This window comes from Lepidochelys kempii, chromosome 4 (assembly GCF_965140265.1).
Source record: "Lepidochelys kempii isolate rLepKem1 chromosome 4, rLepKem1.hap2, whole genome shotgun sequence".
Taxonomy (NCBI): domain Eukaryota; kingdom Metazoa; phylum Chordata; order Testudines; family Cheloniidae; genus Lepidochelys; species Lepidochelys kempii.
In genome coordinates this window covers 35686234-35704288 of record NC_133259.1, presented here as the reverse complement: position 1 = coordinate 35704288, position 18055 = coordinate 35686234, and the positions used below count along the sequence as shown (strand labels likewise).

Below are 18055 nucleotides of genomic sequence, written 5' to 3'. Positions count from 1 at the left end.
GTAGCACAGCAAGCATGGAGCCCGTTCAGCTCACTGCAGCAGTTATGACCATTGTAAACACCTCGCGTATCATCGTGCAGTGTTTGCAGAACCAGCACCTGAAAAACCAGGCGAGGAGGCGATGGAAGTGAGGTGATGAGGACATGAACACACTTTTCTCTAAAACCACGTTCCCCCGCAATTTGGAGATCATGGTGTTAATGGGGCAGGCTCATGCCATAGACCACTGATTTGGGGCCCAGAAAACAAACACAGAGTGGTGAGACCGCCTAGTGTTGCAGGTCTGGGATGATTGCCAGTGGCTCCGAAACTTTCGCATGCATAAGGGCACTTTCATGGAACTTTGTGACTTGCTTTCCCCTGCCCTGAAGCGCAAGAATACCAAGATGAGAGCAGCCCTCACAGTTCACAAGCGAGTGGCAATAGCCCTGTGGAAGCTTGCAACACCAGACAGCTACCGGTCAGTCGGTAATCAATTTGGAGTGGGCAAATCTACTGTGGGGGTTGCTGTGATGCAAGTAGCCAATGCAATCATTGAACTGCTGCTATCAAAGGTAGTGACTCTGGGAAATGTTCAGGTCATACTAGATGGCTTTGTTGCAATGGGATTCCCTAACTGTGGTGGGGCTATAGACGGAACGCTTATCCCTATCTTGGGACCAGACCACCAGGACAGTCAGTACGTAAACCGCAAGGGGTACTTTTCAAGGGTGCTGCAAGCACTGGTGGATCACAAGGGATGTTTCACCAACATCAACGTGGGATGGCTGGGAAAGGTTCATGATGCTCGCGTCTTCAGGAACTCTGGTCTATTTAAATGGCTGCAGCAAGGGGTTTACTTCCCAGACCAGAAAATAACTGTTGGGGATGTTGAAATGCCTACAGTTATCCTTGGGGACCCAGCCTACCCCTCAATGAAGCCATACACAGGCACCCTGGACAGTAGTCAGGAGCTGTTCAACTATAGGCTGAGCAAGTGCAGAATGGTGGTAGAATGTGCATTTGGACATTTAAAGGGTCGCTGGCACAGTTTACTGATGCGCTCAGACTTCAGCAAAAACAATATTCCCATTGTTATTGCTGCTTGCTGTGTGCTCCACAATCTCTGTGAGAGTAAGGGGGAGATGTTTATGGCAGGGTGGGAGACTGATGCAAATTGCCTGGCCACTGAATGCGTGCAGCCAGACAGCAGGGCGGTTAGAAGAGCACAGCAGGAAGCGGTGCACATCAGAGGAGCTTTGAAAACCAGTTTCATGACTGGCTGGGGTACTGTGTGACAATTCTGTTTGTTTCTCCTTGATGAAAACCTGCCCCCTTGGTTGCCTCTAAATTCCCTGTAAGCCACCCGCCCTCCCCCCTTCGATCACAGCTTGATTGCAAAGGAAATAAAGTCACTATCATTTAAAAAACATATATTCTTTTTTAATTTATTATAAAAATAGGGAGATAACTCACAAGGTAGCCCGGGTGGGGTGTGGGAGGCGGGTAGGAGGGAAGGAAAAGGCCACTTTAAAACTTGTTGAATGCCAGCCTTCTGTTGCTTGGGCTGTTCACTGGGGTGGAGTGGTTGGGTGCCCAGAGCCTCCCACCCTGCGTTCTTGGGCGTCTGGGCGAGGAGGCTATGGAACTTGGGAAGGAGGGAGAGTGGTTAAGCAGGGACTGCAGCGGCAGTCTGTGATCCTGCTGCCGTTCATGAACCTCCACCAGACGCCGGAGCATGTCCGTTTGATCCCTCAGTAGCCCCAGCATTTGCTCATGCCTCCTCTGATCTTCCTGCCACCACCTCTCCTCACGTTCATCGGCCACCGTCCTGTACTCTGCTATTGTGTCCCTCCACACAGCTCTGTCAGTGCCGGACAACTGCATGAGCTCAGAGAACATGTCATCGCGCATGCGTTTTTTTCGCCGCCTTATCTGAGATAGCCTTTGGGATGGAGGAGGGATGCTTGAAACATTTGCAGCTGCTGGAGGAAAAAAAAGGGAATGAAGTATTTAAAAAGATACATTTTACAGAACAATGGCTATACTCTTTCACGGTGAACAACGCTATTCACATTACATAGCACATGTGATTTTGGTACAAGGTTGCATTTTGCATCTTATATTGAGTGCTTGCGGCTTTGGTGTTAGAGATCACACATGCAGGGCTGGGCAACAGAATTCGGCTTGCAGGTGGCCATGGTAAGCCACAGTCTTTCCGCTTCTGCAACCTTCATAACAGCAGCCCCCTCCTTTCCCATACCAAGCAAAGCCCGTTGAGTTGGCCATTTAGTGCTGCAGTTTTCCTGTTAACGTGCAGCAGCAGAAACCAAACTAACAAACCAACCCCTCCCCCCATCCAATTCTCTGGGATGATTGCTTTTCCCCTCCCCCCACTGCCTGACTCGTAGAAACGGCATGTCTGGGGCTCTGTCCCGGAGCGTCCATTTGATTCTTTGGTTTTCTGGTACACTTGTCTGAGCTTCTTAAGTTTCACGCGGCACTGTGTTGCGTCCCTGATGTAGCATCTGTCCCTCTGAGATTTTTTGAAATGTTTTGGTATTTCGTCTTTTGGAATGTAGTTCCCATACAGCGATCAGATCCAGTACCTCCCGTTCGGTCCATGCTGGAGCTCTTTTTCAATTCTGGGACTGCATGGTCACCTGTGCTGATGAGCTCACCTGGCCAAACAGGAAATGAGATTCAAAAGTTCCTGCGACTTTTCCTGTACACCTGGCCAATGCATCAGAGTTCAGAGTGCTGTCCAGAGTGGTCATAATGGTGCACTCTAGGTTAGCTCCTGGAGGCCAATACCTTCGAATTGCATCCACACTAACCCTAATTCGAAACGGTGATGTCGATTTCAGCGCTAATCCCCTCATTGGGGAGGAGTACAGAAATCAGTTTTAAGAGCCCTTTATGTCGAAAAAATGGCTTCATTGTGTGGACGGGTGCAGGGTTAATTCGGATTTAACGCTGCTAAATCCGACATAAACTCGTAGTGTAGACTAGGCCTGAGATACATAGACACAGATGTTCACGGTGAGCCTTCCGGCCCCAGTGAAGATGTGAGTGGTGAGGAGATGCCTGATCTTCCAGTTAGTCAGAGTGCAGGTGACCTGGCAGCTACTGCAGCATCCATATCTCCATCTCAAATGGATGTAACCATGCACATTCCTGAAGAAAAGTGTAGATCAGAGAAGAGTGTGGTGGAGGGGCAAGAAACAGCTGCTGCTGAGTTTATTTCCTGAAGTCTCGATGGTCCAGGACTGTGGACCCACTTGAGCAGTAGCCTGAGGACTTCCTTGTACTGCATGGGCCACAGCAAGTGAAAAACTTCATGTTCCCCAAAGACAATGAAAATAGAAGTTTCCATCCAACACATTACTGGCGTGAAATCCCCAATGGTGACAAAGTGGAGAGGCAATGCCTTATGTACTCAAAACCCCAGAATGCTGCATACTGTTTTTGTTGCAAACTCTTCCAGGCTAATTTCCAGCCACATCGGGTTCTACAGGAACAAAGGACTGGAAAAATCTGGCTAGAAATCTGGCATGCCATGAGAAGGCAGCAAATCACCAGAGAGCATTCTATAGGTAGAAAGAGCTTGAGATGAGACTAAGGTTTAAGGCCACCATACATGATCAGCATCACGAGAAGCTTGCATCAGAATCTCTTCGCTGGCAAATTGTTCTGAAAAGGCTCATTGCCATTGTGAGAATGCTTGCTACCCAACCTAGCACTGTGTGGCACTTCAGATCAGCTGTATGTGCCAAACAGTGGAAACATCTTTAAAATTGTGGAGCAGATGGCTGAGTTTGATGCTGTACTCCAGAAAAGTCACCACCCAAGAAATGTACACACACCACTACCTTGGAAAAATGATTCAAAATAAGATCACACAGTTACTGGCAACAGAAGTCAAACAGAAGATTGTGGCAGATCTGAAGTCAGCAAGATATTACTCTGCTATTCTGGACTTCAAACCTGACATCAGCAATATGGAACAAATGAGTTGAATGGTGTGTTTTGTAACAACAGCAGAACCTAGTGAAAATGTCCCTGCAATGGTGACTGTCAGAGAGCATTTTCTAGAATTTATTGACATTGATGATACTACAGGAGCTGGTATGACAAATGTGCTTCTTAAAAAGCTGGAAGATACGGGAATTGTGATAGCTGACATGAGAGGTCAGGGCTACGATAATGGTGTCATCATGATAGGAAAGAACAGAGGAGTGCAGACACGGATCCGAGAGTTAAACCCTTGAGCTTTTTTTGTCCCATGCAGTTCTCATTCATTGAACTTGGTGGTCAGTGATGCAGCATCAGCTTCTAGTGAGGCTGCTGAATTTTTAAATGTAATTCAAAGCATCTATGTATTTTTCTCTGCATCAACTCATTGATGGCAAATTTTGAAGCAATATCCTCTCTGACACTGAAACCACTGACTGCCACTGCCAAGGTTCCTTCCCCACTCTGAACTCTAGGTTACAGATGTGGGGACCTACATGAACGACTCCCTAAGCTTATTCTTACCAACTTAGGTTAAAAGCTGCCACCACCAAAGTGTTACACAAGGAACGGGGAAGTGCCCACTTGGAAACGTCTCCCCCCCCAAAGTATCCCCCCAAGCACTACACCCCCTTTCCTGGGGAAGGCTTGATAAAAATCCTCACTAATTTGCATAGGTAAACACAGACCCAAACCCTTGGATCTTAAGAACAATGAAAAAGCAATCGGGTTCTTAAAAGAAGAATTTTAATTAAAGAAAAAGTTAAAGAATCACCTCTGTAAAATCAGGATGGTAAATACCTTACAGGGTAATCAGATTCAAAACATAGAGAATCCCTCTAGGCAAAACCTTAAGTTACAAAAAGATACAAAAACAGGAATATACATTCCATCCAGCACAACTTATTTTATCAGCCATTTAAACAAAACAGAATCTAACACATATCTAACTAGATTGCTTACTAACTCTTTACAGGAGTTCTGACCTGCATTCCTGCTCTGGTCCCGGAAAAAGCATCACACAGACAGAGAGACCCTTTGTTCCCCCCCCCCCCCATCCAGCTTTGAAAGTATCTTGTCTCCTCATTGGTCATTCTGGTCAGGTGCCAGTGAGGTTATCTTAGCTTCTTAACCCTTTACAGGTGAAAGGGTTTTTCCTCTGGCCAGGAGGGATTTAAAGGTGTTTACCCTTCCCTTTATATTTATGACAGCCACATGATGGGAAAGTCGAGTGGAGGTGATAAAGCCTATCAACCATCAAATTAGGAAGATAAATGATGCCATAGTTGCCATTATGGAGGATAATGCTATGACAAAAAGAATGAGGAGTACTTTGTTCCTGTGCTTTTTCAGGGTGTTCCTTGAACAAATGATGTCATTTCTTTTGGTAGGAAGGTTTCTGTAGGTTAAGAATGAGCTCTCAAAACTGGATACTCTCAGAAAAAAACCAACCTTCCACACAAACTTCCTCATGGCTGGACTTTACAAAAACTAGACAAGCCATTTACAACACACACTTTGCCTCTCTACAAGGGGAAAAGGATACTAAACTATCAAAGTACTACATGCCACAAGGGGCCACAACAGTGGTTCCATTAACTCACCCACAATATTGTCAATCTATCCAGCTATACTCAGCCTGACAGAAGAGTCTGTCCTATCTCGGGCCCCTCCTTCTGCCCCTTCACCCCCACAAACATGATACAGTTCTGCGGTGACCTAGAATCCTACTTTTGATGTCTCCAACTCAAGGAATACAATATTTCCAACACAACTCTGAACAACACACTAACCCACAGAAACCTTCCTACCAACACTACAAAAAGAAGGATTTTGCGTGAACCCCTCTTGAAGGTCAAAGCAACAGACTGGACTTCGACGTAGAGTGCTTCCGCCAATGTGTATGGGCTGAAATTGTGGAAAACCTGCATCATTTGCCCCATAACCTCAGCCATGCAGAACACAATGCCATCCACAGCCTCAGAAACAACTCTGACATCATGATCAAAAAGGCTGACAAAGGAGATGCTGTTGTCACCACGAATAGGTCGGAATATGAACAAGAAGCTGCTAGGCAGCTCTCTAACACCACATTCTACAGGCCATTACCCTCTGATCCCACTGAGGGTTACAAAAAGAAACTACACCATTTGGTCAAGAAACTCCCTGAAAAAGCACAAGAACAAATCTGCAGAGAGGCACCCCTAGAACCCTGACCAGGGGTATTCTATCTGCTACCCAAGAACCATAAACCTGGAAATCCTGGACGCTCCATCGTCTCAGGCATTGGCACTCTGACAGCAGGATTGTCTGGCTATGTAGACTCTCTCCTCAGGCCCTATGCTACCAGTACTCCTAGTTATCTTCGAGACACCACTGACTTCCTAAGGAAACTACAATCCATTGGTGATCTTCCAGAAAACACCATCCTGGACACTATGGATGTAGAAGCCCTCTACACCAACATTCCACACAAAGATGTACTACAAGCCATCAGGAACAGTATCCCCAATAATGTCATGGCAAACCTGGTGGCTGAACCTTGTGACTTTGTCCTCACCCACAACTATATCACATTTGGGGACAACGTATACTGTCAAGTCAGCAGCACTGCTATGGGTACCCGCATGGCCCCACACTGTGCCAACATTTTTATGGCTGACTTAGAACAACGCTTCCTCAGCTCTTGTCCCCTAACTCCCCTACTCTACATGTGCTACATTGGTGACATCTTCATCATCTGGACCCATGGAAAAGAAGGCCTTGAGGAATTCCACCATGATTTCAACAATTTCCATCCCACCATCAACCTCAGCCTGGACCAGTCCATACAAGAGATCCACTTCCTGGACACTACAGTGCTAATAAGCGATGGTCACATAAACACCACCCTATAACGGAAACCTACTGACTGCTATACTCACCTACATGCCTCCAGCTTTCATCCAGACAACATCACACAATCCATTGTCTACAGCCAAGCTCTAAGATACAACCACATTTGCTCCAATCCCTCAGACAGAGACAAACACCTACAAGATCTCTATCAAGCATTCTTAAAACTACAATACCCACCTGCTGAAGTGAAGAAACAGATTGACAGAGCCAGAAGAATACCCAGAAGTCACCTACTCCAGGAGACAGGCCCAACAAAGAAAGTAACAGAACGCCACTAGCTGTCACCTTCAGCCCCCAATTAAAACCTCTCCAGCGCATCATCAGGGACCTACAACCTATCCTGAAGGACGATCCCTCACTCTCACAGATCTTGGGAGACAGGCCCTCACTTACAGACAGCCCCCCAATCTGAAGCAAATACTCACCAGCAACCACACACCACACAACAGAACCACTAACCCAGGAACCTATCCTTGCAACAAAGCCCTTTTCCAACTGTGTCCACATATCTATTCAAGGGACACTATCATAGGGCCAAATCACATCAGCCACAGCACCAGAAGCTCGTTTACCTGAACATCTACCAATGTAATCTATGCCATTATGTTCCAGTAATGCCCCTCTGCCGTGTACATTGGTCAAACTGGACAGTCTCTACGCAAAAGAATAAATGGACACAAATCAGACGTCAAGAATTATAACATTCAAAAACCAGTCGGAGAACACTTCAACCTCTCTGGTCACTTAAGTAACAGACTTAAAGGTGGCAATTTTGCAACAGAAAAGCTTCAAAAACAGGCTCCAACGAGAAACTGCAGAACTGGCATTAATTTGCAAACTGGACACAATTAAATTAGGCTTGAATAAAGACTGGGAGTGGATGGGTCATTACACAAACTAAAAACTATTTCCCCATGCTATTTTTCCCTACAGTTACTCACACCTTCTTGGCAACTGTTTGAAATGGGCCATCCTGATTATCACTGCAGAAGTTTTTTTCTCCTGCTGATAATAGCCCACCTTAATTGATCAGTCTCATTAGCGTTGGTATGGCAACACCCATTTTTTCTTTGTATATATATATATACCTTCCTACTGTATTTTCCACTGCATGCATCTGATGAAGTGAGCTTTAGACCACGAAAGCTTATGCCCAAATAAATTTGTTAGTCTGTAAGGTGCCACAAGTACTCCTCATTCTTTTTGCTGATACAGACTAACACGGCTACCACTCTGAATGCTATGACAGGAACTGTTCGTGGGAGAACAGTGGCAGAGGGAAATGGAATCACCAGAAACATACATAACTTCAAATTGCTGTGTGGCTTAATGTTGTGACATGACATACTGTTTGAAATAAATATTGTAAGCAAGAGACTCCAAGGTGTTGACCTTGATATATCTGGAGCAATGGAACAACTGGACAAAGCAAAGTCATACCTACAGTCTTGCCAGTCAGATGAGGGATTTCAAAACTTTCTGAGGAGTGCACAGAAGTTGGTAGAGGAACTTCACACTGAAGCTATTTTTCCACCCATTCAAGAATAAACAAGAGTCACTGAAGAAGACATTTTGCTTACGAGGCACAGGATAATCCCATAAGAGACCCCAAACAACAATTCAAAGTTGAATTCTTTAACCAGGTGCTAGACTGTGCAATACAGTCAGTTGAAGAATGTTTCATGTAGCTCAAGGAACACAGCAGTATATTTGGGATGTTGTATGATATTCCAAAACTCCTCACTATACCTGAAGAAGACCTACACCAGCAAAGCAGGGCACTAGAGACAGTGTTGACACATGATGACAAGCGCAATATTGATGTGAGTGATTTAGGGGAAGAACTGAAAGCCCTTTCAAGATACATTTCAGCAGGATCAACTCCAAAAGCTGTTCTGGAATATATGTGCACAAATAAGGTGACCACCCTCTTTCCAAATGCTTTTGTTGCTCTGTGCATGCTTCTAACACTTCCTGTAACAGTTGCCAGTGGTGAACGCAGCTTCTCCAAGCTGAACTTAATAAAAACACATCTACGCTCCACAATGACACAGGAGAGGCTGGTCAGCCTTGCAACAATCTCAGTAGAGCATGAGCTGGCCCAGAATGTGGATGTTCAGCAGGGAGCAGTTCAAATCTTTGCAACCAAGAAGGCACGGAAAGCACCACTTTGATTATTCAAACAGATAAAAATGCCAGTGTTTACTACGCAGATAAGAAAAGTTACATGTGCGGTTCAGGCATTTGAAAGTTAAGTGTTACTTAAAATTTTTGAACAAAGCATTTTAAGTTGTTAGTTCTCCTTTATTGGGGTAGGTAGCAGAGCCATACTATGAGAGGAGTAGAACCGGAAGAAGGCAGAATTGAGACTTTTCAAAGTTTGGCCCAAGTGAGGGGGCATGGGGCGTCATTTGAGCTCCCCGCCTCAGGTGCCAAAATGTTGTGGGCCGACTCCGAGATCTCACAAACACACCTCTACCAAGCAGCACTAATTGCCTCCACCATTCAGTACACCTGACGCTGACCACAGTGCATGAGGAAAATAAATTCTTAGACTCCTCTCATATCCCAGCTTGTTACTGACAATGCCCTCTGTAATAAAACTCCTGCCCTGCTAATTATATAATGTACACAATTCTGTATTGAAATTATGCATACTAGAACCAGAAGGTACATGTGGAGCTTTTCCCATTGCTCATATATATCAGAGGGTGCAAGCACAGATCCCCTTATCACATAATCACAGCCAGGAAAACAGAAGGAATGTAGCATAGGCAACCTTTTGTATTTGTTTTCTTTTTTGTCCTTTTAGTTTGAATGTTGTTCAACTCACTGTTCTGCAAGAGAACAACATACTATCGAACAATCTTAACCCTAGCTTAAATTTGGTTTTTCCCATTGAATTTCCTAGGTTTTTTTGGTTTTATCTTAAAACAGGAAAAAGTTTTGTTGTTGTCATTAGGGGTCAGTAGTCATTTAGGCAGTTGTACATATGTCCCACAATTAGTATTCTGAGCCAACCTCCCACCAGACACACACCAGCTGTGCCCCACCAGCCTTGCTTTGGAGCATCTCCAAGCCATGCCACTTACCATTCAAAGCATCCCCCCCCTCCAACTTGCCACCTCCCCACAATGGTACCTAGACCTCCCCACAACAACTAGGGAACATGTCTCCCTGAAGTTTTCACTCCCTGGTATACAAACATTTATATTGCCTTTATTTCCCTCCTTCTATAACCAGACACATATCCAGAGCCCAGAGTGAAAAACAACTATGTTACAGTAGAGGGTGCGCTGGCAGAGCTGGGGGTACAGGAAGGTTGGAGTGTGGGTTGGGTGTACTGGCAGAGATGTGGGGTGCTATGCCTCCCACACTTGACTCCCCAACTTCTCTTGCCATCCATCCCCATTAATCTCCAAACCCCTCTTTCCCTGTTCTCCCACTCCTAATACGTACCTTTGTCTCACATGTCTACTTTTCCCCCCAGAGGATTTGATTACATTTCCTCCTCTCCCCCCCACAAAAAAATTTGCCACTCATGACTGCAGTTACTTAGTCCAAAATTGTAGCAGCCTCCAGTTACTTAGTCCAAAACTCCTTTTTTCTTGGGTGGGCAGAGAGTTTGTGATCAACTCATCCTTAGATATGTTAATTGAAGGAAGAATTCACAGCAGTCAAGAGGTCTGTGGTTCAGCCAGTCATTAGTACCTTTCAGTTTAATAGCACAAGACAGCAGAAGGAAACCAGGTTTTGGGAGTTTTTTGAGGGGGCCTGTAATTTGGGAACCCATCAGCAAAATGACCGCAAATTTGAATCACTAATGTGCACCAATTTCAAAGCAATCCAATTAACTGTTCAGATTTGAGAGCACTTACAAAAGTTAAATTTTATAGCATATTAAATGGTGGTCATGGAAACCCTCTAGCTGATTTTTCCATATTGGTGCACACACAGTGTAAAAAAGTACATTTTCTTAAATATATTCTTATTTTGGGTCCCCCAAAGATTTAGTGAGTACCATGCACTACCTGGGGTAAAATTCAACAGATTGATCAGGGAAAATAAACCCACCCCCTGGAAACTATTTTATCCCTTTTAAGAAAATATTGTCATCCTCAATTCTAATAGAATAGAAGTTTAACAACAAAAGCAAAGCAGCCTAAAGGATAACAGGGCAGTGTGCATGCTGATATACAACACATAGCATTTACTCTACCTAAAGCCATGGAAATATTGCTCTGCTTTTTGTAATATAAAATATAAACAAATGGTCATTGTCATGTCAACACGTTTCTCTTTGTTTGTTGATCAAAGACAATTTGAAATTTAACTAAATGAAACAGCATGATTTCCCAGCCCTTTGAAAATTACTTTAAAAAAACATCCAACCAGATAGGGCATATTTTATAAATACACATAACGCATAATACACAGGCAGTCAAATCTGTTCTAAACAATGGTAGCTCAATATTATCCAACAGGATTATTTTCCCCTCGATACTATAAACCAATTATTTTGCACCTTGTGTCTCTTATTTTTAGTGTGAGTGTTATATATACAAAACACACACACATACATGATTGTCCAAAAGCAACAGTTTCTTTAAAGCTACTGGTTGGTAGAATAAGAATAAACTTGATGGCATTACATATTATCCTTGTATACTAAATGTGTTGTTTCTTTTGCTTTGTTTCAGGAGCATGGTATTCCGACTGACATGGGTTATGCAGTGGCTCCGCACCACTCCGGGGTCTACCCTGTACATGTTCAGCTTTATGAGGCCTGGAAGAAGGTCTGGGGTATCAAAGTCACAAGCACAGAAGAGTATCCACATTTAAAACCTGCACGGTACAGACGGGGCTTCATCCACAATGGCATCATGGTACATGGCATTTCCATTACTTCATTGCAATACTTCTTTAAGAATGACTAAAAAATCTATTTCACAAATGCACCAAGCTTTACAATGGGCACTGAAATCCTTGAAGATAGTGGATTTGTAAGGATACTAAAACAGTTTTACCAGTGTGCAGCCAGTTTCCAAAAGAAAGAAGAGCAAAGAGGGTGTTTTGGGGTGGGTGTTGGTTTTTTTGTTGGGGGGGGGTTGTTGGTTTTTTTTGGGTGGGGGAGTTGGTCACTTTCCAATGTGATTATCAGAAATAAAATGTACCAGTAAATAACCAATCCTGGACTATAATTGCATACCTTTGCAATTCATTAAAATGCCCTAGTCCCATATCCAAGGGTCTGACTCACTACAATGCATAAAGGATCTGGGACCCGCCAAAAGGGAAGAGAAACAAAGGTACAATATGATTCTCCAGTCCACAGGATACTTTGGTTGGGCCAGATTTTGTGTTTAGATATACCTATGCAATTCCCAGAGCACAGGGTCTGAAACTATGCCTGTGAAAGTTTCACAGGCTACGCATTGCGGTGAGGAGAGAGAAAGCTTTCTACATCTTCCTTTCAGTAGCAGATGCATTAAAAGCCAAGATAACATGTAGGAATCACTTGGCCTATCACTTTAATATGCAGCTGCTCCTAGAATGGAACAAAGCAGCTGATGAACAGCCAGATGCAACACTACACCACAGTTTAGAGCAAAAATGTAGAAGAATCATGTTCAATTGAAACGGTAAAGAGAATTTAGGTAGATAGAAGGTAAATTACACAAGTTGGAATTTGCACAGGACACAGAATGGAAATCTTGACGGGTCAAGTTCTGGCATGGTATACATAGGTAAAGTTCCTGTTGACTTTAACAAAAGCCATGGACATGCATTTAAGAGCATGTATCTAATATTTGTCAAACGTATATATTAATAAATATATTAAATATATGCTTAAGTGCTTTGCTGAATAGAAACCGTAAATTATTTTGTTTTTTGTTCATTTGGACAGAATACAAAAGAGAGCACAAATGGTAAACTGGCAAAAAACCTAAGTCAAAATTGAGTAATGTCTGTGTAAGTACTGAACAGTATCACAGTTCTTAGTGCTTTTCTTCAGAGGTCTGATGTGCTTGTGATTAAAGAGTTAATGAAATAGCTCTAAGTAGTGGAAATTTTAGGTTTTTGGTGGGGTTTTTTTTCCATCTGCTGGTTTTCAGAATCCTAACAATCTCCTGATTTATGATTGTATGTAGAGCTGACCTCGGGATATACTCATTCAACAGTCCTATCAGCCCCAGTACATATTTCACTAGTGGGGTCTAATTTGATTTTCAGGGCAAAGGAAAGAATAAACTAGTTCTTTTTGGGTCTGTAACCTAGAATACCAATTGTGCGCTATATCTTACCAGCAAGAAGATTAATAGCCTAAGATAGTGAAGATGGCTGAGAAGCGCTATTTGTCTTTTAACAAACTATCCTTGCTAAAAGAATAGAAGCTCTTTTCTTCCTTTTAAAAATCCCTAAGAACAAACCCTGAATTCTTACTATGTGAAACATATGCAATGGCCTGGACAAAGGCTGTGGAACACACATGTACTGCAGCCTTTCAACTGGCAGCTAGAGATCTCAACATCTGCATAATCGTGCTTATTTACAATAAGACAGCTGCTGGAACAAAAGAATCCATCTGTGAGCATTTCAGAATGCAGACTCGGAAGAAATTTTTGGGGTGGAGCTTGCAGAAATAGGGTCATGACACTATCTTTTTTTTTTTTTTACTTTGTTCTCAGGTACTTCCTCGACAGACCTGTGGCCTTTTCACCCACACAATTTTCTACAAGGAGTATCCTGGGGGCCCTCAAGAATTGGACAAAAGCATCCGAGGAGGTGAACTCTTCCTCACAATCCTCCTGAATCCCGTATGTACCTTGTTTGCTACCCTTTGCTGTGTACCTTTGCTATCAGTATTGGAGGTGAATGGGACAGAATAACCTATATAGTTAATTCAGTTCCGATAAATCAACTACTTTTGCCCAGAAGTGGTGAGCACTTAAAAGGAAATAAGCAAAAACTGTATTGTAAGGAGTAATGTGGATCCCAGGTGATACAAATCAGAGACAAATGTATACATATATTTCCAAACAGTATCTGTTTTCCAACCCCAGTGCTAGGCCTTTGGGAATAAGGGGACACTGAATAGACTAACAGGGGCAAAGGAAAACAATGGTGATGGAGAAAACTGCATGATCCTGGTTCTCCTTCCTGTTCTTCCTCTCCCCCGTGCTTTCCCCCACACACAAACACACACTCTCACTCCTTTGGATCCTTGAAAGCTGCACATCTTTCATCTCTGCTCCCACTGCATCCCCCTAATAGGGCAAACTATAGGAACAGGTTCACATGCATAGGATATTCAGATCAAGCTGCTAAAGAACAGATAACCTAATCCTGTGATGCTACACACAGAAACCCCCACTCCACGCAGCATATAACTTGCTCTTTGTGGGGAGTTAAGCATGAACACATGTAGAAGGGGAAAGAAGAGAGGAAATGAAGAGAAAAAAATGGAAGCGTGAGCATTGTGGGAGGAGGACACAGAATGTGGGTATGGTCATTAATCCATCACAATGGGGCTGCACGATAATGTTGGGGGGGGAAATAACATTATAATTATAGAAGATTTCAGTTTTCATTTTGTTCAGGGCTTGTCTACACTACTCACCGGATTGGTGGGCAGTGATTGATCGAACAGCAGTCGATTTATCACGACTAGTCTATTATAAACGCGATAAATCGACCGCTAAGCCCTCTCCCGTCAACTCCGGTACTCCACCAGGGTGAGATGCGCAGGCGGAGTCGATGGGAGAGCGTCAGCTGTTGACTTACCGCAGTGAAGTCACCGCAGTAAGTAGATCTAAGTACGTTGACTGTAGCTACACTATTCACATAGCTGAAATTGCGTATCTTAGCTCGACTCCGCGTGGTAGTGTAGACACGTCCTCAGGTAGTAACATTTCATTTTTCTGATACTTTTTTATATGTAGTTTGTAAAAAATACACTTTGATATGGTAGAAAGTGTCACTGTCACTCATTTGGGATGACTTGCATAACTATCTTCTGACTTCACTTCTCTTGACTAATAAAGCCAGCCCAAGCTTTGCTAATAAACCCTCATTAATACACAATACTATCATATACATATGGCTCCACTTACCAAGAATCAAGGATGCAAAATTGTGTGAATTCAGGCATTGGGAGGAATATCCTTTAAATTCCTTTAGGTTTTGGAGGCAGGAACCTCTGCCATGAGTTGAGGTTTTTTTTCTGTTTAGTTCTTTAGAGCAGGGTTTCTCAAACTTCATTGCACTGCAACCCCCTTTTGACAACAAAAGTTACTACATGACCCCAGGAGGGGGGACTGAAGCCTGAGCTCACTGGAGCCCTTCCCAAAGCCTGGGCCCCATCGCCCCATGCAGGTGGGCCAAAGTCAAAGCCCAAGGGCTTCAGCCTCAGGTGGGGGGCCTGTAGCCCTCAGGCTTTGGCTTTGGCCCTGGGCGGTGTGGCTTGGGCTTCAATCCTGGGTCACAGCAAATCTAACGCCAGCCCTGGTGACTCCATTAAAATGGAGTCGTGACCCACTCTGGGGTCCTGACCCACAGTTAGAGAACCACTGCTTTAGAGTCAACTTCTGCTCTGAATTACACCCTTTTGAACCCCATCAGCTTCACTGGGGTTGGATAAGAGAAACTTTGAACCTAGTTATTAAATCACCTCCCCTTAATTTCTTTCCTGAGCAAGGACATGCTTTGGGTCCCATCACAATTCATTCCAAAGGGTGAATACTGAGTTCCATATATATCAGCCCATTGTTCTCCCATGGTTGTAGCCAGAATCAGTGTCCTCTCAGCAGTGGAAACTCCATCACTTGAATATTAAAGGAGCACTAATGCTTTCCCTTGCCTATGCCCAGAGTTTTCAGAGAATGCAGCAACTTTGTTTCATGGGTTGCAAAAATGGTAGAGCAGCCTTGAAGACTACCAATACTTTTGGGCTAAGGACTGTTGTTTTTTATAATCAGGCCATATATCCACAGCCTAAGGTTGCAAATTGTCACTCTGTCAGATGCAGAGAAACTTCATGGGTTCTGAGAGCTAAATCATCTGTTTGGATAGCCATAAAGTAAGTGATCATCCCCACTTGTACATCTTGTACATCATTATCAGTTTGAACTGACTTTTTATAATGATACTTCTTTTGTCCAGAAGGTTCTTCAAGAAGCACACTAAAGTAAGCTCCTCTAACTCACTGTTCACTCTGGGCCACATCCAAAACCTGTGGAATTTCATGGGATTTTTTCCATTGACTTCAATGGGCAATGGATCAGGCCCCATCTCACTCCCTGTTCTCATTGGTTCTGTTTTTAAGATGTGAGAACTAAGATGTAGGACAGGTGAAAATTACATACTAGTCATTCTTTTCATCATTATCTTCTCTTTCCCCATCTACTATTCCTTCTTCCACACAGGAAGTGATACCTCTTGTGTGATACCTAATTTTCATAGGTGTGGCACATCAATAGCTCAAATTGGTATGTTTCAGGGTGCCGTGTTAGTCTGTATCCGCAAAAAGAAAAGGAGTACTTGTGGCACCTTAGAGACTAACAAATTTGTTTGAGTATAAGCTTTTGTGAGCTACAGCTCACTTCATCAGATACATTCAGTGGAAAATACAGTGGAGAGATTTATATACACAGAGAACATGAAACAATGGGTGTTACCATACACACTGTAAAGAGAGTGATCAGGTAAGGTGAGCTACTATCAGCAGGAGAGTGGGGGGGGGGAAACCTTTTGTAGTGATAATCAAGGTGGGCCATTTCCAGCAGTTGACAAGAACGTCTGAGGAACAGTAGGGGGGGGATAAACATGGAGAAATAGTTTTACTTTGTGTAATGACCCATCCAATCCCAGTCTTTATTCAAGCCTAAGTTAATTGTATCCAGTTTGCAAATTAATTCCAATTCAGCAGTCTCTCATTACAGTGTGTATGGTAACACCTATTGTTTCACGTTCTCTGTGTATATAAATCTCCCCACTGTATTTTCCACTGAATGCATCCGATGAAGTGAGCTGTAGCTCACAAAAGCCTATGCTCAAATAAATTTGTTAGTCTCTAAGGTGCCACAAGTACTCCTTTTCAAATTGGTATGTTACAGTTAAAGAAAGTTCATTTCTTGCCTTTAATATCAGACCACTTTTATTTAGATGTCTAAAATAGATTTAAGACTCTAAAATTAGATGCCCATATGTGAAAATTTTACCCTATGGCCCTTGGGAGCAAAGTTGGAGTCTGAGTCAAAGAGAGCAGATTTAGAGAAGTGAGGCACCTTTATTAAGACTTTTTATGTACAATGTGTGTGTGACCTACATATCAGAATAAAAAGTCCTACTCTTAGTCCTATCTCTCTGAATCCACCATGACTCTCTAACTCAGAAAATCTTGTCTTCCCACATCTCCCTCATCTGTAACTTTGGCTTATCACTGCTTCTGGAACATTGCTAGAACTTGTCCTTCATGAGACCATGCATTCACTGTAATCTTTACCCATGCATCACTCAATTCCTTCCTTAGGAAATCTATGATTTTCCTAAACTGCTGTTTGCTAAACTTCAGACAGTTCAGCACTCTACAGCCAAACTAGTCTCATTCCAGGAAGTGAAAGCTTTATTATTACCCAATTCCTGGGTCATCTTAATTCTATTCCAACATATCTCCAAAACTAATTTTAAAATGTCCTTAATATTTTCAGATTTCCCTGTTAACTAATTTCACCCTACTTCTCAGACCTGCTCTCCTGTCTGTCCATTTTCCCCGCTTCACTCTCAGCCTCTTTTCCTCTCATTTCACTTTTACATAATGGGTAATCAGTTTAACTTGTTCAGCCTATTGGTGCGTCTCTCCTTTCCACATGCCTGGTCTGTTCCAAACCACTGTTTGTGTGTGTGATTTCTTGTAATTTTGTCTAAATACCTTTCTTTAAAGGCACTCTGATGCCATAGTGAGGGCCACAGTATAGCAGCCTGTAGCAGGGTAAAAACCTTTTACATAACTTAGTCTCTATGAGGCATTATGCTATATTATGCATTAAATTGTCAGATATGAATATAGTGTAATTTATTGTATTTCTGCTGTTTGAGGAATGTCCTGTATTCATTTTTCTCATTGTTAATTAAAGGTGAAAAAGGTGATACAGCAGATACATTA

The 18055-nt window shown here is 43.1% G+C and overlaps 1 protein-coding gene across 4 annotated transcripts in view; it reads left to right on the top strand.

Annotated features, from left to right (window-relative positions):
- Window positions 1-18055, top strand: part of NDST4 (N-deacetylase and N-sulfotransferase 4) — a 177666-nt gene that overhangs the window by 86598 nt on the left and 73013 nt on the right. For all 4 annotated transcript variants that reach the window (XR_012158535.1, XR_012158534.1, XM_073340979.1 and 1 more), the window contains exons 6-7: window positions 11592-11777; window positions 13581-13709. Coding sequence is in view for 2 of the 4 variants with exons in the window: in XM_073340979.1 (XP_073197080.1) it covers window positions 11592-11777; window positions 13581-13709 (315 nt within the window). In the remaining 2 variants the exon portion in view is untranslated. The remainder of the gene's footprint in view (window positions 1-11591; window positions 11778-13580; window positions 13710-18055) is intronic.